This window comes from Thermobia domestica, chromosome 8 (assembly GCF_964235325.1).
Source record: "Thermobia domestica chromosome 8, izTheDome1.hap1.1, whole genome shotgun sequence".
Classification (NCBI taxonomy): domain Eukaryota; kingdom Metazoa; phylum Arthropoda; class Insecta; order Zygentoma; family Lepismatidae; genus Thermobia; species Thermobia domestica.
In genome coordinates, this window is record NC_137461.1 from 289,770,737 (window position 1) to 289,795,921 (window position 25,185).

Consider the following 25,185-nt stretch of genomic DNA (forward strand, 5'->3'; position numbering starts at 1 on the left):
AAATATTACTACAGTTGAGAGGCTCAGCCCGCTGACAAACAGGTATAAATTGCGTACGTTACGAAAGTGGTTTAATCAAACACGCAGATCGGTGCAAGCCCCTAAAACAATTATTCGTAAAGAAACAAAAACCTGGATGGGAATTCCTTACTTTGTACAATTATCGACAAAAATTGTGGAATTCTTGCAAAGCATAACCTACCTGCTTCTAGTATCCCGCGAAAAGTTTACAAAAATATCTTACTGTATTTAAAAGTTATTTTGTTGATCCACTAAATAAGTTTGGTATTTATCGTGCTTAATGCGAATGTGATTCCTCATATATAGGTCAAACGAAACGCAATTTAACACCCGAATTCAAGAACATATTAGACAATCAGAGAAGTCACAAGAAGAGGGCATGTTGGCATTGGCGCGTCAGTTAAAATAACATACAATTTAAAGCAGGTTAATGTGATAGGTTCAAAAACAAAGAAACAACGGGAAGAGAAGAATCATTTTAATTTATTAAAGAATCATTTTTTAATAAATATAAACGGGCTTTAAATCTGGATTTTGGCAGCATTGATAGAATCTGGTTACCCACCTTTGATGTAAATTTTGGATCTTTCAATAATGATGTAACATAGACATCGCGCTTCCTTCAACTCAGTTCATTCTTTCGCACTGTGCTCTGCTCGTGGTATTTTAGCATCCTTTACGTTATATTACACATTCTGTGGTATGTATTGTTTTTTCTACACGTTTTTTTTTTTTCTCCTTGTTACCTTACCACTAAAGACAGAACTAGTTTGTTGCTCCGATACGTGTGGAGAGTGTTTAGGTTCCCCACGGGAGGATTTTTTGATAAGTAACCAATTTTTTGTTAATTTACACAGGTAATAGATTTGTTTGGACTTAACATGTCATTCACGCATCCTTACCCTTTTTCATATAACCCCGGAAGTTCCACAGAGTTCCAGTTAGTGAAGAACTTAATTTACACTTTGACTGTGAACTCGAAGTTTTCTTGCATGACTTGATTGTAGTAAACGCTATTTTAGAAATTAACAAACGTAATAAAATTTTATGAATTATGCACTTATATGTAATAATGCTTAACCTCCAAATGTGCATTATATATATATTATAGAAACTTTGGTTATTTCACCTGCAAAATAACATATATATATATATATATATATATATATATATATATATTAAGACAGCATATCGATATCACTTTAGAAGAAAAAATATGCAAAAACCTGAAGTGATCATTTGTAATATTTGTAAACGAAGGCGAAAGCTTCAATGTGGAAATTTTCAGTCTGTGTAATCCAGACCCGCTAGACCTTCATTATTTGTAACTAAGTGGTCATTTTCATTCTAACAGCTGAATGAGGCAAGTTTGATTTTCAGACGGCTCTCAAGTCGTTGGATGATTCACTTACATTGGCTGCATAATAGTAGTTGGTGAGCAGTTGCACTTCTAAAAGCAGACTAGCTAATGAAGTTTAAAATAAATATATTTTTTAAAAATCACTATTAATTTTCATTTCATTTGTGAGTGAAATTTCTGAACACTGAAAAATTTTCCTCACCTGATCCTGAAGTTTTATAATAAATGTTTCAGCAACTATTGTTTCTCTTTATCAGGTCAGTATATCTTTGTGCTTACTGTCTTGCGATATTTTTAATGCCCCCATCCATTATAAACCTAGATCATAAAAGGAGCTTCATCATGGGGATTCTGGTTCGATTCCCGGCAGCTCATTGGTTCATATTATATGCTAAGCTGTAGGTCCATGTAGCTTATAGCTTCGCTGCTGAACTTGACTCAAGTCCAATCTACTTCAAAACCTTTAGATCATAAAAATCTTGTAGAATACGAAGTATTGGAACCAGTATGATAGAGAGTTAGAAAGTAAAAAATTGAAAAATTACTTTAAAGCGTCTTTTTATTTTGCAATTACCGTAATTACGCGAATCTAAGATGTCTTCAAATTTAAGACGCACCCCCAATTTTTGAAGGAAAAATTGGGGGAAAAAAATCTCGAATGTAAGGCGCACCCTTGGCGAAAGAGAGAACCTGCGCTGCATTGATTGTAAAGAATGAATAATAATAATAATAAACATAGGAAATAATGTTACGGAAAATAAACATTGAACTTATTGCTGGAATTTACGGTATATTTCTGTATATTCTTCTGAGCCTATAATTATGTTTTAGCGAACTACCTGTTTGTTACGTGAAGGAAAAACAAAAGATTTATATAATCAAGATGAAAATAAGTTGGGTCTGTTGATTGTATTTGTAATCAGAAAAGATAAGCCAAATTATGATCCGTGTTTACTTGTTTGAGTGTATTGAAAATGCAGAGATATTACATTAGTGTACAATTATAGTTTATTACTGTTTTAATGTAATCTAAATAGAGGAAGTTCCAACTCGTAAATATTTATGGTAAGAAAGCAAGCTTACATTGTATTTACAAAATGAAAAGGAGAGAGTTGGATGGCTATGGGGATGATGGAGGCCGATTAAAGAAGTGTTTTTTAAACTTAACTGTAAGGATTGTGTTCGTGGTGTCGCGAGTGGGGGAAAATTTACTTACTTAGTCATGGATATTCATAGAAATTCAAGGAAATTTACTGACTTAGTCATACAAACTCAGAGAAAGTCAAGGAAATTAAACTTCATAGAAATTTAGTGAAAGTCAAAGAAATTCAGAGGAAATCAGGGAAATCAGATCAGAATTTCAATGTGAACTTTGTAAAACTCCATCTTAATGCATTTCTAGCCATAAAAGGTAGCTGAAAATTTAGCTGTTTAATTCGTACGTAAGTCACAGGAAAATAAATAATTTTTATAGTAATAATGTGTCCTTTTTGTTATTACAAGAGAGAATGATAAATCCGGAATCTTCCTTCTTTCTTTGTAACTTAACTATTTATGTTTTTAAATTAACATTTTTTTTTTTATTTATTTATTTGCAGGTAGTCGAAGAGCAGCTAGTTGACGAAAATAACGAAGATGTTTATATTCTTAGCAAAGTAGCAGATATCATGCATTCACTCTTTTCAACATATAGACAGTCATTTTTCCCTTATTTTGATCAAATTGTAGGTCATTTTGTAAAACTCCTGGTAAGTGTAATGAATATATGATATGCGTTCCTTAAATTTATTTTATTTATTTATTTATTGTTACAAATACGAAAAGGTAGCTCTGAATATGTATAAATAAGTCAACTTTGGGAGTACAGGAATCTTAACTTGCATCATTAACAAAAATTTTAGTTTCCCATTTCCCAAACAAGATATAAATTGAAATTTTTCGCTGTTAATGCGGTCATATGATTTTGTGGATGGCGAAATGCATCTTTCTAGCTTGAGAATGGCGAACCTTAAATTGCTTTTAATAAAATACTGTTAAGAGTAACTTTGGTTTTAACTTTCATTGTAAACTTAAGTCTCGATGATTATTGGTGAGATCGCCAAAGTCAGTGTTTTGAAGACAATTGAGGAGCTATTTGTACTTCCGGTCGAAAAAACTACGATCAGCAGCGATGTGCCCAGACATGTCCAACGGCGCCGATTTCTCTGTAAATTTAGAGGGAGCCCATTCAGAAGCAGAAAGCATGAGGATTTTAAGACAAATTGCATTCAAATTATGCCAAATATTGTAAATTTACAAATACAATGCGGGGGCTCACATGAGCTTTGGGGGGACGGCCCCCTCGGTCCCCCAGGATCGGCGCCCTTGGACATGTCCAATCTGTAATAGACGTCAGGTACGAGTAGATCTACTCTGAGATTCTGTATCTTCATTGTATGCAATATTGAGATCTGTTACCACAACAGGAAGAATATTCGATAATATTAGAGCAATAGCAGATCTTAATTCTATATCTAAGCAGTAATAAATTCAATTCGTTAGTACGTGCAGTATAGTGAAACCTTCTTCAATTGACACTTTTCAATAGCGTTCATCTACCTCGATAATACGGACGAACTTTTTGTCGCAACATAAGGTTATTATGGAAGGGAATTCTCCCATTTACGGACACCCACAGATAAGGAGTCATTTTCTTTCACCCCTGTTTTAGGAATCTCTTCACAGAAATTCTCAGCTCATATGCACGTATTACAGGAAGTACTTTGTGCAGTTTGAAAATAAATCTTCAACGGCAAATTTCAAAAGAAACTTATGTCCGTAGAATAAATTCAATTATATGAGCTGCAAGTATTCTGTATTTGTATAACCTCTGTAACCTAACGGGTGTAATTTACGGAAAAATAATCAAATTTTTCATCGAGGTTCTTGACTGAGAAATTTCATTTCTGTGTTTTCAAGAAATATCCAGTACAGTTGACTCAGCTAATAATTTCCCTTTCAGTTAACTCGTAATAAACTATTCCCATTAAATGCTTCGTGAGACACGGGAGGGAAGAAGTAGGAAGGAATAAAAAATCGGATAGCAATCTGCGAAACGAATTTTACTCTCTACTCTAGACCATTTCGACGTCTACAAGAATACTGTTCAATTCATAAAATAAGTACTGTACGAAATACAGAGTAGTAATGGAATGGCAGATGTGTGCGTAGGAGCGTTATTTCGGGTTTTGTTCGGGACCCATTTACCTATTTGGGTCCCATTTACCTACAGATTTGAGCTTTTTCTTTCCTATCGATGATTGATTAGATTTTTGAATCACTTTCTCTTTAAAATACAGTGACTAAATATTGTCAAGTTATAATGAGTAAAACAAACATGAGACGTACGGTTTCTCTCTCCATTAAAATCGAAGCCCAAAATTTCTGAGACAAAAAAGCCGCAGAAACAGTTTTTGCCTCCACTTAAGAGTAAGGGTATATCTGTGGAGAGCGAACTGGCTAGGGGTTAACGTACAGGTATGGTAAAGCGGGAATCAAGATTGGAATCTTGGCTCAGCGGTGTATCTTTTCACTCCTTGAATTTTCATATTGAGGTGTTTGACAGTTCATATCCAGTTTCCAGTTTTAAAACTAAAATGCACGGATGTTTGCAGGTAGCTTTCTGTAGTCAGCGGCATTCCAACTTAATATTTAGTGTGCAATCAAATTTTGTTGGTAGTTTGGGCTAAACATTGTTCATCCAAGGTTATCCTTAATACCTTATTCGAAACGCAAAGGGGAAGTAGAACATTTAAAAAAAAAAAAAAAAAAAAAAAAAAAAAAAAAAAAAAAAAAAAGCCCCGTTAAAGTAAGCACACTTGGAACTTTTATTCTTCCTTAAAGTAGGTGCTGCATTTTTATTTAACTGTCCTAGGCAGTACCATGTATTATTGTTATTAGTACTATATTTGTTTAAAACTCAAATGTTAAGCTATTTATTAATTAAATATTAATCACATGTATACTTTATTCCTTATAGGCTCCAGATAGACTGTGGTCAGATCATCAATGGGGTTTGTGTGTATTTGATGATGTCATTGAATATGGAGGCCCTGCGTGCGCGAAATACCAAGACCACTTTTTGCAGCCAATGTTGACCTACATTAACGACAAATCCCCCGAGGTCCGTCAAGCAGCAGTTTATGGTTTTGGAGTGCTTGGTCAGTTCGGTGGAGACGCATTTGCAAGTAAGTCCAAGACAAGTCAGAATGGAACATTTTTTTATATTGCAGTACATCTTTATTTAGACAGTTTATATCTTTTCAAATAAGGAGCTGTTCTTTTTTAATTCTTAATTTTTGTGGTTCAGTGAATTTAGAATTTACAAGCTCAGGTTTCTGTAAGTTTCAGTTTTCTTAGAACGATAACATGCTCGGGGTGCAGGCGTTGTTGGAATGCACAGAATAAATTATACATGTGTCAAGAAGTTGGTAAATCAGCCATAAGTAATGAATGAAGACAGTTTATATTTTTCTATGTATAAAACACATCCATAGTTTAGGGTCAAACTTTTAGAAATCACAAGCAATAAGTACTGATTGCTACCTGGCACCTCAAATGTACAAAGAGATATATGTCCCTGTTCATGGTATGCTGTCTAGACGTAAATTTCAGAGTAACTACAGTCGTTACTCTGTAGCTAAATATGTCGTCTTCGTGTGACTAACTATACCAGGGTGTCTATTGATACTGGAAATACTGGAATTATACTGGAATATAACTTTGATACTGGAAATATACTGGAATTTTGATCCACATACTGGAAACATTATGAAATATACAAATATTATATTCCTTATAATCTACCCTGGATTTTTGAACTCAAAAATCCAGGGTAATAACAATCTTGCATTATAAATATAATAGAATAATATACAATTATTTATACTATTATAATATAACTTAATAATGCATTTACATAATACAAATAATGATCTTGACTCACTGTATCAGTCGAGCTCTCTCGTGGCTAAGCGGTTAGCGTACGCGCCTTTGGCGTGGGAGACCCGGGTTCGATTCCCGGCGGGAGCTCATGTGGTTCGGATTCCACGTTAATCAGTAGGTCCACGTCTCATATAGCCTCGCTGCTGAACGGGACGCTAAACTAAAATCAACTCAACTCACTGTATCAGTCCTCCGAGCAAGGTGTCTACGGGCCATGAAACTCATGAATTGAGGTTGTTAGTCAAAGGAAAGTAGTGAAATTGAGCTTCAGATCATGAAAAAATTGATTTTATAGAACAACAATATTTATGTAATACAGTACAATTACTGAAATATTAAATTGTGATTTTCCCTAAAGATCCGGCGTTAAGAGGTGACACCATGTCTCTTACGGTTGCAGTTGCAGATAGTCACTATCTTCCCTTTTCTACTAATACTGTTTAGTTTCCGCTTTTTTCTTTCTTTCTTTTTTTTTTTTTTCTTTCTTCAATATCTCACGTATAAAAACAATGGATGCATTATATTATATGCAATGCTTCAAGTACGGTATACAGGCAGCAAACTAGTCAGTAAAGTCAGTAAACGTATGCCCAATGCTTGGTATGAATGTGGCACATTGCTTGTGTAAAGATTTCAGCTTGAGAAATATGTACACGTATTGGACTAAAAGCGTTAAACAAAGACGTAAATAAAACTACCGTTTATTATTATTCAGTATTCTGCCTTTTAGCCAGTCCTGAGACTTTTTTTTTTTTTTTTTTTTTTTTTTTTTTTTTTTTTTTTTTTTTAAGTTGAGCCTGGAATTGTTTCTTCCACGTTTCTGGATCTTCAGATTCCTCTTTTAACTTCCAATGTTTTCTTCTTCTGTTTTTCAAATCATTGCTCAGTTGTGTTCTTCTTCCTATTTCTCGCTTTCCTTCCATTTTTCCTTCTATGGCGGTATAAAGAAGACAATTTCTTCGCTAAATGTCTTCAATCCAATTAGCCTTCTTACGAAGAATGCCTTTTAGAAGCGTCCTCCTCTCTCCTATCAGTTTTAAAACATTCGTTTGTTAGTCTCTGTCCATTTCATTTTTTCTCCAAGCTATAAAATATTTCTTTAACTTCCGTAATGTTCAACTCTTAACCACAGAAATCAATACACGATACCTAGGTATATAGCACCTGAATAGTTTCTTTCTTAACTATTTGTACATGTACAGAATTTAGTACTTTCCATATTTATCATTACACTGATAAAAAGAAGTACGCATTTACACATCGCAAAATGCGATATTCTAGTAATCTTCAGCGAAAGCATTTTTTTTTTTCTATTTCTGAAATGCAATAATGCCAATGAAAATGGAAGTCTTAGTTCATCGTTATACGTATTGCTAGCAATTCCAGCATTACACATTCACGAAGTTTAGAATCTTTCCGCACTCTGGAAATTTTCTGAAACTTCGTATTCATTAACTTCAGTTTAACATGTCAGAAGGAAAGCATATTTCCGTGATTTATGACATTTGCTCTTGTTTTAATAAGAGGGGATAATAAAATTGAAATGATTTATATTTCAGAATAGCTTCAGTGATTATTCAGTTCCATTCAAGAATGTTGCAAAAATTCTTCCGTAAATTACAAATGGAATGACGTGGTATGTCAAACCTATTTTCACTGAAATTGATTTCAGCTGGAAAACACAATCTAGAAATTAACTAATTCAGATTTATCACTTAAGAGAAGAAGGCCAGGAATTACTTGGCTGATATACTGGGTTAATATAAAAGTACTAATAACAAATACTGTTGCAGGTGCGTGTGCAGAAGCTGTTCCAAGACTGGTAAAAGTGATCGCAGATCCCGAAGCGAGGACAGCAGAAAACATAAATGCTACAGAAAATGCAATTTCAGCTGTGACAAAAATATTGAAATACAATGGTTCGGCAGTTAATGTAGAAGAAATACTTATCCACTGGTAAGATATTAAAGTATAGAGTGGTAAATTTACTCTCACTCGTTTTGTTAACGTAGGAATCAAGTGTATTTAAGAAAACTTACAATACAATTTTCGGTGACGATCACATAATTAATGCATTTTGAGGTGGTGTGTGTTAGCCTACGAGCTTTATGTAATATGTAGCGTATATGTGAACGTGGGAACATCAAAACTTACAAGTAAAGGCTGATATGATGTGTTATATGTGGTTATCGTCACGAATGCCTTCCACCGGGATCATTGGAGGCTCAGTGGTAAATGCTTAGTTCTGGTGCGTGGGTCACTCTCTGTCCCACCCTAGGAAGATTTAAAACGGAAGTAACGTCAAACGCGTCAAACCAGTGTAGCCAGTAACAAAAAGTACACTTTTCTATGAGAAAGGATGAAAGACTATTGTCCCTTTATAGTTGTGCATATAGTCTCGTACAACAAGGTTACGGTCACTACGGTTGCCTCTATTCGCAGAATAATTGGGAAGTGAATGACCCAAGTCACTGTATGTAGTTATTTAAAAGAGTATCTTTACTTAAATAACATAATAGATTGTGTAATTCAATTTTATGTATGGTCAAACGGCAAAGCAGAATGAAAATATTTTCGGTTTACATTAGACCCCAATCCCAACTGAGATGATGATATATCATATTGATTATAATAATATACCAAAGAGGAGTGGGGAGGAGTCCGAATTTTTGCAAAAAAAATAAAAATTGAGTATCTCAATAGCCGCTCAACTTAAAAAGCTGATTTTTAAATAAGCAGACAGCCTAGCAGTTTTAGCGTTTTTGATAATTCCCTTCAGATTCTAGACCCTTCTAACAATCAATTTTCTTACACACACCCCTGGATAGAAAAGGAATCCAATTCTATTAATCAGTATGATATGCTTATTGCATCAATTAAAAAAATGTTAGATTTGCTGATTTTTTTTGTTTCCTTTCAAAATACGAAGTAAACACATTCTCATATCTGGTTTTGTAAAAAGCATGATTTCATTGTTTCGGAGTGTCGATTACGACAATTAACAAAATTGACATGCTTAATCCTTCTCTTCTGGGCGCCGCAGTCCTTCCGAGAAATAATTGGAGCGTTTTTTTTTAAGCATATAAATGAAGGTTGAGAGGGAGGAGACCATTAAAGCAGTTATCATCACTAATAGCTGAGTTACAGAATATTGCTTTGTCAATACACCCTTTTAGTTTGAACATCCCCCTAAGTAAAAGTTCCTGGCGTACGCATTGATTCCCTTTTTAGTGGGAGGGCGCGCTTTTAGTATATGACGAGTTGGTAGTGGGTTAATATATAAAAATAATCGAAATCGATTAATATTAGTGTCGAATCCATAGTTTGGGGGTCACTGAGATGAATAGTAACTCTCCCGAAGGTGTTCAAGTCTGAGCTTAGCCCCCATCCACATGGTGGGGATAAAAATTAAAATGTCCAAACTCATTAAGATTAATGTAGAACTCATAGTTTTCGGGGTCGCTAGATGAATAGAAACAATCTCTAATCTGTCCAAATAGTGTTGCTCACGAGACAAGAAATAAGGTTGTCTTGTCTCGTCTCGTCTCGATTATGGAAGACGTATTTCTCGTCTCGATTATCGAAGGATTAGTTCATGTCTCATCTCAAAATTTACTCGAATTGTTTTGTAAATTTATGCCCTGATTTTTCTTAATTTCATCCACAATTTATGAGATTCCCTCCTCATTACGAGAGGTTTACGAAAGATGTAGTATAACAAAAATTTAAACTGTTAATTTTTGATGCAATAGCGTGGCCACGGAGCAGTAGCGTACACAGGCATTTATTTCGGAAGGCGGAGGGGTCCAGACTCAATATGAGGGTATTTTATATTAAAATTCCTAAAATTGACCCTAAAGTTAAGCTAAATTTACACAAAAGTCGAAATTTCGGGGAGGGTCCGGACCCCCAGGACCCACCCCCTGCGTACGCCCCTGCCAGGGAGGATCCGGACTATACACCCCCGAACGTTTTTTTTATTCCTTCATTATTATTTTTGTCAAAGTTACACAGCCAATTTTTTAAACTGTCAAAGTTAATAGCCTATGCTATTCTTATTTTCAGTACACTGTATTCTTTTTGTATTTTATTGCTATTTATGATGTAAAACCTCTTTAAATGCGCTTGCCCTTTCTCTATTGAAAGTCTTTTAAGCAAAACAAAATTTGCTTGAACAAGTCATTGAAGCGATGGGGAAATATAAAATCTAAAATTTGTATTAAAAAAAAAAAAGCCTAAAACGACGTTTACAGGGGAGGGTTCCCGGACCACCCACTACCTTGTGTGGCATTCCATACTACTGGTGCGAAAGAAATACCTGTTTTTTGGTTTTTAAAAGAACCGACAGAGATTTTTCAAAGTCCAGAAAGATTATAAAACAGTTCCGATTTTCAGAGAAAATTGTTTCGATTTTAAAAACTGTTGCGTTTATAACAAGCCGATTTTTAGAAGAAAACTGAACCGTTTTTTAAGTAGAAAAACGAGCCTGTTTAAAATCAAAAACTGTTTTGGTGAATTCAGTTAGTGACAGAATTTAAAATGTTTTTGAAGATTGTGGTAAAAATAAATTAAACTTCAGAGTTGACTGGTGCGACAGTTTATAATTGTTCGTGTGTCCAACGTAGCTGGTACGTTCAGCTAGCATATTAATACCCTGTATAAGTACTTGCAACTCTAACTGTAGCCGATGACAAAAGGGGAAGCATGACACAAGTAACATTGTCAGATTTAGGTTCAAACCCTGCTCCCGCTAAGTGAACTTTGTGGTGGACAAACACCGTGTGCGTGGTTTTTCTCGGGGTTTTCCCGTTTCCTCCCACTTTCTTCATTCCAACATTTCATTCATCACTCATCATCACCGTCTCCTTTAGCCTAACCGGCATAACCGTGGGACGTAAAACTCAAAAATTTCATTTCATTTCATTTCATTCATTGTCAGATTTACTCTCATTCAAATATCAGTGTATCGAAAAACTTTTTGAAATGTAGCTACTTTTACAGTAGATGCACAAAGAAAGTAAGATTGTTAGAATAACAATAGAGGTATGCAAAGTCATTCCTTATCAGTTAAACTTACGATAAGGTAAGTTTGGCAACATGAGCTCAGTTGTTGCCTCGTCGGCGGAAGCAGGATGACAGTTTTGATTCATTGTGATCTGTGGTAGTTCAGTGAATTTTGTCGTGTGCATTTCTTCTCTTATGTTTTGTTATTTTCTTGTTATAGTTATTCCGTGCGTTCTAATTTTACGTTTAACTGCTATAGTGCCAGCTTTTGAGACTTGCTGAAAATTCCAACATTGTCATAAGAAGCAAAGAAAGAAAGGGAAACCTCTTTGTACTGGTGAAAAAGCCATGTTATTAAACGTTTATTCATATTTTCGAAACCAGGCAGTGAAGCTGGAGAGAGGGTTTGTCCTTAGGCGTCAAGGCACCTCTGGAAAGTGGGGAGAGTAATAGTGATTCATGCCATGACTGAGAGTGGGTTAATTCCTGGAGCTGACCTCGTTTTTCGCGGCACAAAACAGGCGATTATCGCGGAGAATTAGATGCAAGAAAATATGAACAACATTTCCAAGAAAAACTCCTTCCGAATGTACCCCCGAATTCCATGATTGTTATTGATAATGAATCCACACTCAGTAAAAGACGAAAAAATCCCTACGAAATCATGTACTATAAAAGAAATTGTCGAGTGGTTAAAAAATAAAGGTGTTGAATGTGATTCAAGCTGGAACAAATTTTAAGTACTAGAAATGTTAAATAAAGTTGGTTTTAACATGGAAGTCTTCTACAGAATAGACCGCGTTGCAAAGAAAGCCGCACTGCCTCCAAGAGTAATTACGTATGGTAAGTAATCACACTTGTTCGTCTTCTTCCTATTATTATTATTATTATTATTATTATTATTATTATTATTATTATTATTATTATTATTATTATTGCGTCGCTTACCGCTGCACTGTTTGGGGTTTGTTCTACCTTTTTTTTCTCAACAAGTGGCAACGTCGCGATGTAAGACGTCTCTTTGAACGTCATTTCCGTTTTATAATTTTCCTAGGGTGGGACAGAGAGTAGTTCGATTCCCGGTCAAGTGTTTGTGGTGAACATCATCGTGTCCTTGAGATTTCTCGGGGTACTCCCGTTTCTCTCCCACATTCTCATTCCACAAATTCTTCCATCATTCCGTCGCGTTTACTCTAACGGGCATAAACATGGGACGTTCAACTTGATTCATTTTTCCATTTGTTAAAAAAAAATCCTAGAAATCGTTGCGTATTCAATGATATTGGATCATAATCACTAAGACATAAAAAGGTTAGTACTAGGGATGGCCACAAATTTCCTGCGGAACCGGTTCTCGGAGATCCGGTTTTCAGACCCGGTTCCAGATCTGGATTTGAAAACCTATTTCCAGAACCGGTTCCAGATCGATTTGAAAACCCGTTTCCAGAACCGGATCTTAAGAACCGGTTCCAGACCTGGATCCGAAAGCCCCCAAAGACCCGTAAAGGAGGCAGAAAGTTCACCTTCATAAAAATGCAAAGAGGACCATGCGCTTGTGCCCCCAGAAAAAAATTTTGGTCCACCAGTGGGTGTTTAGGCAAATGAGTTGGCCAGTTTGCCTGTTAAGCCAATGAGTTTGCTAGTTACACAGTTTATTTAGTCAAATGAGACAAGCAGCCGCCGGCGCCTGCCTGTCGCTTCCACCATTTCATCTAGCATACTGTTCACAGCCTGTCAGCAGCTCGGATTTAGCGTAGGGATGGTCACAAAATTTCGGTTCCAGCGGGGTTCTTGGAGATCCGGTTTTCAGAACCGGTTCTGGATCCGGTTCTAGACCTGGATCCGAAAAACTGGTTCCGGATCCGTTCAGACCCGAAAACCGGTTCCACCAGGAACCGGTTCTGGCCATCCCTAGTTAGTACAAGTACTAATTTTGAAAATGTAGTGGCTAACGTGCTGCTTAAACACAATGAAGAGCATATATCAGTACTTCCAAGAATTGAACTGAACTGCTGTTTTGGGATAGTACTTTTTTTTACGTAATCAACATTAAGAATTTTCAAATCCATCCCGCTATTATTTTTTTCTTAAAATGAAAACAACAATGTTACTTTCAAAGTACGTTATAGTGTGCAAATGACTCGAAGGAAACGCTTTCTAACCTATCTTTCGTAATTCCATTCATATGATTAAAAAGTCTTCGAAAATGCAACGGAACGGAGCATTATGGGCAACTTCATAATGTTTTCATTCTCGTTAGATAACTGAGGAATAAACACTTGAAAATTATAGTTTGTATTCGACAGAAAATTTAGATGAACTTTTGTGTTCCATCTAGAGAAGCGTTTTTCAGTATCTCTGTTTTTTGGCATACTTAACTATAATTTAAAATCCTATATTGTATAATAATATTTCTTCGCTAATGACGTTACTTTGAGTTTTTTAAAATTATTATTATTATTATTATTGAGAAGTAATGAAGTATATTAACAGAAAATTCTGTTTCAGAAATTTGAAAAGATAATTATTTTATAATGGAGATTGTTCATTTAGTAGGTTCAATATCGGAATTTTGTTGCGGCACGCTAATGTACTGGGCCACACCATTAGAAAGTGGCTGCTCTAGAGATAAAATCTTTTAAATCTTGTTTTTAAGTATCAGGGTGTCTACTGATACTGGAAATGTACTGAAATTTTGATCAGCATGCTGGAAAAATCATGAAACTGGTAATTTGTTAACAATACTTTCTTGTAATTGTTGTAATAGTCTTTGCAATGTTAAGTCTGTCTTTAATTTGGTTGCGTCCTCATCGCTGGCCTAGTGGCTAGCACGTAGTCTCTGGTTCGACTCCCGATGGGAGAGCACAAAAGTTTAAATTCAGACAACTTATTCAATTTCATTAACCATCCGTTTCCTTTAAAAGGCATAACTGTAGGATGTTAAACTAAAAATAAATTAATAAAAAATAACTTTGTTTTAATTTAATTAGGTTGCAGTGGCTGCCAGTGTGGGAAGATGTAGACGAAGCACCTCATGTGTATGGCTATTTGTGTGATCTAGTAGAAGCCAATCACCCAGTTGTTTTAGGACCAAATAACTCCAATCTCCCTCGATTGATTGCAATCATAGCTGAGGCTTTTGCACGAGATGCTATGAGCTTAGATAACGAAGTGTCCAAAAGGATGCTCAATCTGGTTAGGCAAATACAGGTAAGTTTTATTTTATATTACTAATATATTGCGAGAGGTTATTATGTCTAGAAACAACTGCAAGTAAAAGAGCTTAGTACTCATCTGAGACCAAAATGTTTTAAATTGTCGGAAATTCCTGTTTTCTTCCTTCGCTTAGCAGTTCGAAAAAGAAAAATTAAAAATAAGTAAGAAACATGGATGGGTAAAAAAAATCAGGTTAAAAGGAAGATTTAAAAATTAGGATAACTCGACATTAATATGATTTTTAAAAATAAATTAATAGCAGGATGGAAAAGAGCATGGTGAAAACCTATTGGTTAGTTATTCACTTACAATATTGTTTGGTGTAAAGCAAAGTTTTCAGGCAAGTATTCGGGAGGGAGTGGTAATTTAATAATGGAGATTACATATCTATGTATAAAAGTTCCTAAGTGAGTGACGGATAAATGCCCAGGCCAAACCACTTAAGCTAGAAACTTGAAATTTTGACAGCGCATAGGGTTTGTGACGTAAGGTACCATTGAGGAAGGGTTTTTGGAAATCGACGAAGGGGTGGGGGATAGGGGTGACAATTATAGTAAAGTGTCTATAGTTCCGAATCTTTGGTGAGTAGGGATGAAATTTTGTCTATCGTATTCCAAAAGAAAATAGACATGTGCTTGACTATGTTTTGATATTTTCGCTAAGGCAGGATTGCAATTATTACAGCAGGATGGCCATACTTGAAATCCTTTTCAAGTTAGAGACTTGAAATTTGGTATTTAGAGTTTTCATTTAAAATAATAAGAGTGGCCCCGTGTAGCGTAGTCGCTAATGCTCTCGCCTTTGGTGCGAGCGGTCCTAAGTTCGATTCCCAGTGGAGGCACGGTCAAAAAAGTGGAAAAAGCTTTTTCAGGCCAGCCAGCCATCATTCACTCAATGCAAATGCTGGGTGCTACCTAACATATAAGTCCCAGGTCGCTTCCTTTCTTCTTTTTACCCGGTTAGTGTGCTCGCCGAGGAACGTCATCCCTCAAACGTGACGGGTTAACATGGTCTTAAATGCCGAAAGCCCAGAAATCTAAATCTTAAAATAATTAGACATATTTTAACTTCTCCCTTACAAGGGAGGGAAAGGCGGAAAGAAGAAAAGGATTGAAGTCACAATTGTTGTAATAAGATGTCCATATTTCAAAATTCCTTAAGGTTGGAGACATGAAATTTAGTACTCGGGCTTTTAATTTAAAATAAAGGCCTTCCCTTTAGAAGGGACGAAAAAGGAGTAAGGGTTGCAATTATAATAAGGTGGTATATCTTGAAAACCTGTAGGATTACAGACATACTAGTGATATAAAACTTCTATATGAATAACTAGTATGTAAATCCCGTATTCAAAATATACATGTTAATATTCAACAGTTTTTTCCGAAATTCCGCTTTTAACGAGAGAAGGCAAGCTATCTATTTTTTTTTCTTAGTATATAAAAATGACAAATGTCTGATCATCAGGGGAACCATTTGAAATGATTTTTTGAACACAGTTAACACTCGAGCCGACACAAGATTTTATCCCTCAGTTTGATTGAAATGCGTATTCCAAGGAGGAAAGGGATGTAAATTTTCGTAAAGAATTGTATAAGCGTATTTTTACCTTTCTAAGGCTGAAATATGAAGTGCGAAACCGTAGGCTGAACAGCAGATAAGTTCTGATTGAGCTTACTGACTGGTGAATGCCCAGGCCAAACCACGTAAACTAAAAACTTCAGTTTTTGACAGTGGTTGACGAAAGGTATCACAAAGGAAAGTGGGAAGTGGAGTTGGCAGTTATTATGGCGAAATCTTCGTATCTTCGAATTCTCTAAAGGGTAGACAAGAAATTTGGTATACGGACGTTCCATTTAAAATAGACAAGTGTTTCACTGTTTCATGGTAATTTTCCCTACAATGAAAAGGAAAAAAAAAAATGGTTACAGTTGTTAAAATAAGGTAACCATATGTCGAAATCCCTTAAGGTTAGATTCTAAGAAGGCGGGGAAAAGGAGGGAGCGTTACAGTTATCACAGGATGGCTGTATATCGAAATCCTTCAGGATTAGAGACAGGAGAGGGATACTTTTGTTTATAAACTCCTCATTCAAATCAAATGGGCAAATGCCATATCGTTTTCGGAAATTCCGCTTTTAACGAGAGAAGGATATATATATATATATATATATATATATATATATATATATATATATATATATATATATATATATATATATATATATATATATATATATATATATATATATATATATATATATATATAAAGATTACTGCAAGGTTGTTAGTCTCATAATTAAGGGAAAACGTGTGGACCTTTTGAAATTAATTTTTGAATACTGCTAGATCGGCAGACAGTTTTTTTTTTTTTTTTTAATATCATTTTACTTAGATTAAAATGCTTATTCTGAGGGGGAAGGGGGTTAAATTTTGTGCAAAGAATGATGCCATAAATGTATTCTTGCCATGCGAAGAAGTAAAGGAAACGCTGAAATATGAGGTGCGAGGCCGTAGGACGATCAAATCTGGGTGACTGTGGGCGAAGTCCTCAGATAGTCTGAGGCTAATTTAACGTATATTGGGCGAATAAATAAGTGGAGGCAGTTGGAATGGATGGCCCAGAGCGAATTAGGAAGAGCCTAAAGAAAAGGGAAGGTTACAAGATGAGAATATATAACCCTTATAAATTATATCGTAATACATATTTTATACGATAGGATAGTATCTGCATTACTCGATTAAAAAAAGTACTAATAAAGCTCTTTACTTTGGTATGTTTCTCAAACGCGGAGGTATTGTTGAATACGTTACTTATTGTTTCACGTCTTTGTGCGTCGAGACATAGGGTGTGATGACGTCATAAATTAAATGAATCTAATTTTTTGTTAGGCCTATTTTTATTACTTTTTGGCGGGCTTACTTTTACACCTAGAAGATTTAAATTTTGAACACACATTGAAGTGCACCCCTTAATATTTTTCAGATCTGTGTTAACACAGGGCGTCCAGAGGGGCAAAAAGGTTATTTTTTTTAAATCACTTTTTCGCAAATTTCCCGTCTCAGATACATGATGGGGACATGTGAATGGTACCGTTTGAAAGACAGTTTTATTCTGAAGAGAATGAGATACGAATCATCATCATAAGATGAATAGGGATGATGCTGTAGCTGCATGACTGAAAGTCTAATTTACTTATATATAAAAGCCAAAATTTATAAGGGACAAACATAAACTAGGAGCATAGATAAATCTTAGCTCTAGGAACACCAAAGTATTTTTGAGTTACTTGAAACACCAACTCTGAGGCCCACAGAATAAAGGTCATTATTTCTCACTGAAAATAATTTATCTTGTCTGGTATGAACTTGGGGTGTCTAAGACATCATATATTTTTATTCACTATTATTACTAGGTTTCTAAGTACAGTGTTGCTAACTATGTGTTTACCATTTTTTGTCAGTAACTATATGACCTATTAATTTTATTTATTTGTGTAGAAAAATTATCAAACAGATCAACATCAACTTAGTACAGTGTAGTATGTGTACAAAGGCGGTTTCTAAAAGCATTTTGCTTGTGGTGCAGTTAAGTGGAGTAGAATGGGGAAGAGTGGGGCATACTTAATTATTCCAGTGAATTCAGGATTGATCTTTTATAATTCCATCCCGTTTATCCTTGGAATGGCGGAATTCTTTCAAATTTTACTTCCGCGAAAAATAGGGACGTTCATTGGACACTACAGGAGATGCCACCAGAGAAGCAGTGTTACCAATACAATATAACGTACAATTTTTCTAGTAGCACAAGGTCAGGTTTGTGCACCTACGGAATGAACATGTAAAACGTAGGTAAACAAGCTACGACTTGTCTGCGAGTTTTGTAAACTAACACCGCTACATCATCATGAATATTACAAGGGATTCATTGCAAGAAACGTACCACTGCTTCCATTTGTTCCATTTGCATTATCAAATAAAATTTTCAAATCACTGTCTTTTGCATCAAAATCTGAGAGGGTTATTTCCAGCTTGCTATATTCGAGCTCACTACCTTCTATGTCAGATTCATTTTAAAGTTCAAGTACTTTCTCAATTGAACTTTGGCGAAGAGCACGATTTATCATTGTTCCAATGCTGCTGCAGATTCCCACATAGTCACAATCACAGAATAACGAACTGACAATTTCCTATGAAATATGCGGCTTCAATCAGTGTTGATGACTGCTGCTTGTAGATTCTATGTTTAAAAATACTTGATAGCACCAGAAGTGCAGCAGCATAGTTCTTTCCAGTCACTATTGAAATTTGATTCTTTCTTTACACACACACACACACACACACAATTGGATATGTGTGTGTGTGTGTGTGTGTGTGTGTGTGTGTGTGTGTGTGTGTGTGTGTGTGTGTGTGTGTGTGTGTGTGTGTGTGTGTGATTATAATAATTTAAAGTGACGTATTTAGGTGGCAAAAAATAATCAGAAAAATTTATATACTAAATTTTTGTGTAGTTGGCAACACTGCACCAGAATAATAGCTCAGAGTGCCCCTACATGTTGTAATACCAAAATTGTTTCAAAGGAAAATAAATATCCAAAACACTGGAATATAAGAATTAGCATATGTGGTGAATAGCCCCTTAGTACTACGAAGGAGTGGGAAAGGAGCTTTTGAGGCCCACACCAATTTCATTATTATAAATAGAAAAAACACTAAAAACTAAGCAAATACGTTTTATGATGAATGGGATCAAGCTTGACAATATCATTTTTTTTTTAAATTTTTTATGCAATTAGAAATGTTACAAACTGTAGCAAAAAATAATGTGTGGACCTCCGAGCTCCCCTCCCCCCCACGTCTTCCTAGGGTTAATTACCAGAATCCGCTTGTAAGGTTTTATTTCTTTGGTGTATGAGACTGTGAGTGTTCTAAGCATTTACATTCTTTTAGAGTATTTAATTTGAAATTTGTGTTAATATTTTTATTTGAAGGGCAATGGAGAAGTTTTCCAAGCGTGTATTCAACAGTTGTCTGCCGAACAGCAAAGAGCCCTTCATGAAGTTCTGAGTGTGACCCATTGATTAGAAACTGATGAAGACATCTTGTTAAAATTGGACTAGAATCAGTTATTAATTTATTATGTGGTAACAGACTGATCTAATTTTTTTCTAAACAAAACTTGTAAAAGCAGAAAAAAAAGTAAAACAATTGAGACTGAAAACAGCATAAATTAAAAGATGCAGGTATCTTTTGTTTTATGTGAGAAGTTCCTGGCTGGGGATGTTAAGATGCCACAGATTCTGTGCGCATACATCATCACAAAATATTTACTTACATGCTTTTTTTTATATTTATGCATAACACCCACAGGTCTATATGTAATTCAGAAGGAAAAGAAAGGCAACGCAGTTTCTTTTGTAAAGACACATTATTGTGTTCTCTGCGTAATGTCTATAAAAAATGGATTTGTGATATTTTTTTTCTTTTTCGATTCTATTTGGAAGGTTTTTTTTCTGTCCGCCTGATTTTTTTTATTATTAGCACCAGTATGTATACATACACTTATGTATTGTGTTGCTTTCTTCTTTTAATTAGTTGCCAGTGCATTGTTAGTGCGTTAAGCTCGACTTTTCCTTTCTTGTCATGACGGTGGAATTTTTGTTTCTTTTTAAGCTTAACTGTGCACAGATGCCCACAAATATATATATATATATTACTGACAAAAAAAAAAAAACTAAGCAAGCAACGTGCCACATGATACTCATCTGTGATAGAGGTGTCTTTTATATTACAACTCAAAGAATTAAAAATATAATGAGTTCACTCTTTGAAAGGGTAATTAATGAACGTGTGCAAGTTAATTGTTATAGCAAGGGCCATAACATGTTGTGTGTTCTGTAGGGATTTGGAGTTAGTTTCTTCAGAAGAAGGAGATCGTAGCGTACTAAAAGGACTTCCAAAATTGTTAACGGTTTTGCAAAAACAGCTGTAGAAAGAGACGTTCTATATGAAGTGGATATTATGTACATAAATATAAATATATATATTATATAAATAAATAAAAATATTGATACAAAATGGCGTTGACATCAGCGTTAATAGAGAAATTGAGAAAAAAAAATATTTTTCATAAATGTAGACGTTGAAGATAGAGAAGGATGATGTTTTTTTATATATGTGAGATTATATATATGTATATGTATAAAAGGAAAAAAAAATATGCTCAGAAAATAATTAATGCAGTATTTTCTAAATTTTGGAGGACTGTTGAAAACAAAAAAAAGCACAAGCTGTTACGGTTTTTATCACGTATATAGCAACAAATGTAGATATTATTATAACTGAATAAATGGTTATGTGAGGGCGCTGATTTAGCAGTGAAAACCTTTATTTGCATGACACGTGCATTTTTCGTACGTTAATTGCTTGTGTTAAGCTGTTGCTTCAAAATTGTCGTAAGAAAATGTGTACAACTGTGCAATGTGATTTTTTTTATTATTATTAAATGGTCTATCATGGAACTGAATTAATTGGTTAGAACACGAGGTGTTTAAAACAAATTAATTTTTTTTTTAAAGTATTATATGGCGATAAAATTTGAAAGGATTTTTTTTTTTTGGAGTAACTTCTGCTGCATCATAATGTTATTCCAAGGTGAGTTATTTTTGTACAACTTTAAAGAAAAAAGTTGAGTTTAGTCTATTTATAGTTCCGAGTTTGCATTTATTATTATTTAATAAAGGCATGAAACGAGTGTGAAATGTCATTGATTTGTTCGCCCGTCGTAAAAAAAACACTCACATTACTCCTATGTGTAACGATTCGTCAACTTTTACTAATTTTCTGCATTTTTACATTGATTTGTAGATTGGGTACATCAGACAAGCCTATTAACATCAATACAGGTGTAAACAGAAGGCTTTCTACGAGATTGTTTCTTGTGAATATAATTGAGTACTAGTACGAAATATCATCAAATATGTGGAACAGCTTGCTGTACCATGCTTGAAGAAGCTAAACGCTTTAGCTAAACTACTTCGTGGCACTCTATATGAGTTTTCACGCTGCCAGCTGTCTGTCTAGATACTAGAACTGTTGACTTTACAACAGGGTGGATTGATTTAAATCAGTCTGATTTAAATCACGATTTAAATCAAGATTTAAATCACTTGATTTTTTTAATAGAAATCGTTGATTTAAATCAAATTTCGAAATAATTTAAAGTGAAAATAAGTCAAGTCACGTTTCTGTTATTTCGATTATGGAAGATGATAATCGTAATACAATGAGACTCAAATGTACAGTATGTACAGCATTGTATGAAAACAAGTGTCATCCAGAGGATGATTAGGGAAAATCCCGTTTTGAACGGGTAACAGGGCAATCCTGTTTTCTTCTCTTCGTAACATAGGGTTTATATTGTAAATCGTTAACTATTCCAACGGGGAAATCACCATCGACATTTAAGACTAAGATTCTTTTGTATGCGCGTCTATATATTTGTTCCCAGATAATAGGGCGTATTTAGAAGTGTCCTATCCCCTCTCGAAAATGTTTTTGATTTTATAACTTTGGGCAAAATTTATATATTTCGTACCGCAAGCTAGTAACAATTTCCTTAAAAATATGCTCCTGCCAAATATCAGTAACTTTTGTGGGAAAAAAAAGTGTCACTTTGATAAGCGTTGCTGTACTTTTTCCTTAACGCTTAACCTTTTAAATTATATAACCTATTTTTAGGTGATAGGCTAAAATCTCCATTATTCGATTGAAAAAGTATCAATAAAGCTTTTTACTTCGTTTTCTCGAAGGCATTGTAGAGGATGTTACATATGCTTTCACGCCTCTCTGCGTCAAGACATAGGATGTGATGACGTCATAAATTTAAAAAAGATATTTTCTGTTGTGCCTATTTTATTATTTTTTGGCGAGCCTACATTTTGCATTCAGAAGACAAATTCTGCACACTCATTCACTTCATCCTTAGTATTTTTTTAAGATGATTTCAAATCTCTGCGTAAAAACAGAGGGGTCTAAAGGGGCAAAAATGTAAAAAAAAAAAAAAAAAAAAAAATGGATAATTTTAACAAAAAATAGCTTTCTTCGCGATTTTCCCGCCTAAGATGGAGACATATGAATGGTACCATCTGAAAGGCTGTTCTATTCTGAAGAGAATGGTGTACGAACCATGATCTTAGGATAAATAGAGATGTCTCAGGAAAATGTTACCTGAGATCCTGTTTTATACGGGAATCTGGAAATATTATTTTTCGCGGGCTTACTTTTGCATCTAGAAGTTTGAAATTTTGGACACTCATTCACTGCACCCCTTAGTATTTTTCAGATTTGTTTCAGATCTTTGCCTTTAAACAGAGGCGGTACAGAGGGGTAAAAAGTAAAAAATGGGATATTTCTTAACAGAAAATTCCTTTTCTCGTGATTTCCAGCCCGAGATAGCCTACACGATGGAGGCATTTGAATGGTACCGTTTGAAACTTTGTTTTATTCTGAAGAGAATAATGTACAAATCATGATTCTAGGATAAATAAGGATGTCTGAGGAAATTTTTATATTATATCCGGGTCATCTGGAGTATTGTGGGAATGTTCTTAGCTTATTGTTAAATATTTTTCTTGCCCTTGCTATTCAAGATAGAAGCTTGAAATTTTGTACACACATTTAGTACGCCCTTAGTATTTCCCAGTTGATTTTGAGATCTGTGCGTTAACATAGGGGAGTCCAGAGGGGATCAAAATTTGAAGAAAGAAAAAAAAACAGAAAAGATCCCGACTTCTCTCAAAATTTTCCGCTTCAGGGACATGATAGGGAAAATGTGAATGTTATCGTTTTAAAGGCTGTTCTATTCTGAAGAGAAGGAGGTATGATCCATGATCCTAGGATAAATAGAAATGATGCTTGACTGAAAGTCTATAATTTACCAAAAAAAAAAAAAAAAAAAGCCATAATTTAAAATTGTTAAAAAACATTGTTTGGGATTGATACAGGTTAACGATTGGGGATTAATTCAAAATTCAACCCCAATACTTTCACTTAAATGGCATAATTAACATTTAATACTAATTCCCTATGTTTTTCTTCAGTTCGCGACTTGTATTATACGAGGAGAAAGATTTGATTTAAATCAAAAAAATCGATTTAAATCAAAAAATCATCAAAAATGATTTTTTTTTTTAAAAAATCATGATTTTTTTCCACCCTGCTTTACAATTGAATCAGTTGTTACACCTTCCGAGAGTTCCCTTCAACTTCTAGTCAAAACCTTGATACAGTCCCATCGTATCTGAAGTAAAGATTTTATTAAATTTCCTGGAAGTCGTTCAAGTCGTCTACCGAAGGTATTCTTCTCCCTACAGACTCTTCCACCTACTCAGTAATACAGGAAGTAATGCCTACAAGGTGATGCCTTTATCTGTGCTTGACAGCACCGATCGAGGTACACTCATGTCCAAAATGATTGTCGCATATCTATAACTGTCTTATTGTAAGAATATAATTTGATAATGATTTTGCAGAATACTTTTAATACTGATACTATGTGTATAATCGGGAAATGTATATCTGTGGTAAATTTCATAGGAAAAGAATTATAAATACGAAAATTAGAATGAGTAAAATAAAATGTTGCTAAATGGACAAGACAGTTTTATTTTCGTTTTATTGTTGTTATTTACTGCTCTTTCGACGTGAAATTTACCACATACATGTCTTTGCCGATTATACACATACTAACATTATAAGAAATACCGGGCGAATTCGTTATCAACTTATATTCCTATAACAACATATTTATAGACATGCGACAATAATTTTGGACATGAGTGTACCAGTGGAAAGCTTGCATTGTCAGCTACAAATAGTGGCATAATTTTTCAACAGTCTCCATTACACACTTGCACCAACACGAAACAAGGTTTCTTATGCCGTCGGCGAATAATTGTGGTGGTTGTTAGCAACACAATTGCCGAATTGCTGCTTCCACCTCCGCGTCACAACTGTAGCGTTTGGCACTTAAGGTGATCCTTAAGTTAGGAGAAAAGACGCAAGATTCAGATTATAGGCAGGATGATGCAGAATGTTATCAACACTTTGCTAGCAGATGGGACAACTTTGAATTCCTCGGCAGAGGAGAGGACATGTGGCGTAATTGCATTGACTGACACTTCGTTTCCGGGTCGTAATGGTGTATCCACGACTCGTCGCCGGCGATGAATGTTCCTAGGGGCATATCTTCCGCAGTCGGAAGTTCAATGACAACCCACTGTTTCAACCGGACGTCACTACTGGGTGCCATGGATTGCTTCATTCCTCTGGAACGAGAAGAGATAGGAAGGTGAAACAAATGACATTCTATAGCCTAAACATCAGTGCATTAGTGATGTTTAAACAATTCAGAATGTTTGCAGTACTATTGACCAAGTAGTGGGCTTGGAAGCAGTTAGTTTCTGAATTACCCTCGTAATATCGAGTTCTAGGTAAATCGCTTTCTCGTAACAAATATGTAAAATAATAACTTATAATCGACCTAGATTCCTTTAGACGTGAGGGTCAACGAAATGCGTTTTCCTCAAATTCCCCAAAATAGAT

The 25,185-nt window shown here is 34.9% G+C and overlaps 1 protein-coding gene across 1 annotated transcript in view; it reads left to right on the plus strand.

Moving 5' to 3' along the window:
* Positions 1-21,334, plus strand: part of Karybeta3 (karyopherin beta 3) — an 89,526-nt gene extending 68,192 nt beyond the window's left edge. The window contains exons 19-23 of the mRNA XM_081769972.1: positions 2,980-3,129; positions 5,400-5,607; positions 8,158-8,320; positions 14,359-14,578; positions 19,572-21,334. Of these exons, the coding sequence (XP_081626098.1) occupies positions 2,980-3,129; positions 5,400-5,607; positions 8,158-8,320; positions 14,359-14,578; positions 19,572-19,661 (831 nt within the window). The 3' untranslated portion in view covers positions 19,662-21,334. The remainder of the gene's footprint in view (positions 1-2,979; positions 3,130-5,399; positions 5,608-8,157; positions 8,321-14,358; positions 14,579-19,571) is intronic.
* The last annotated feature ends 3,851 nt before the right edge of the window (positions 21,335-25,185 follow it).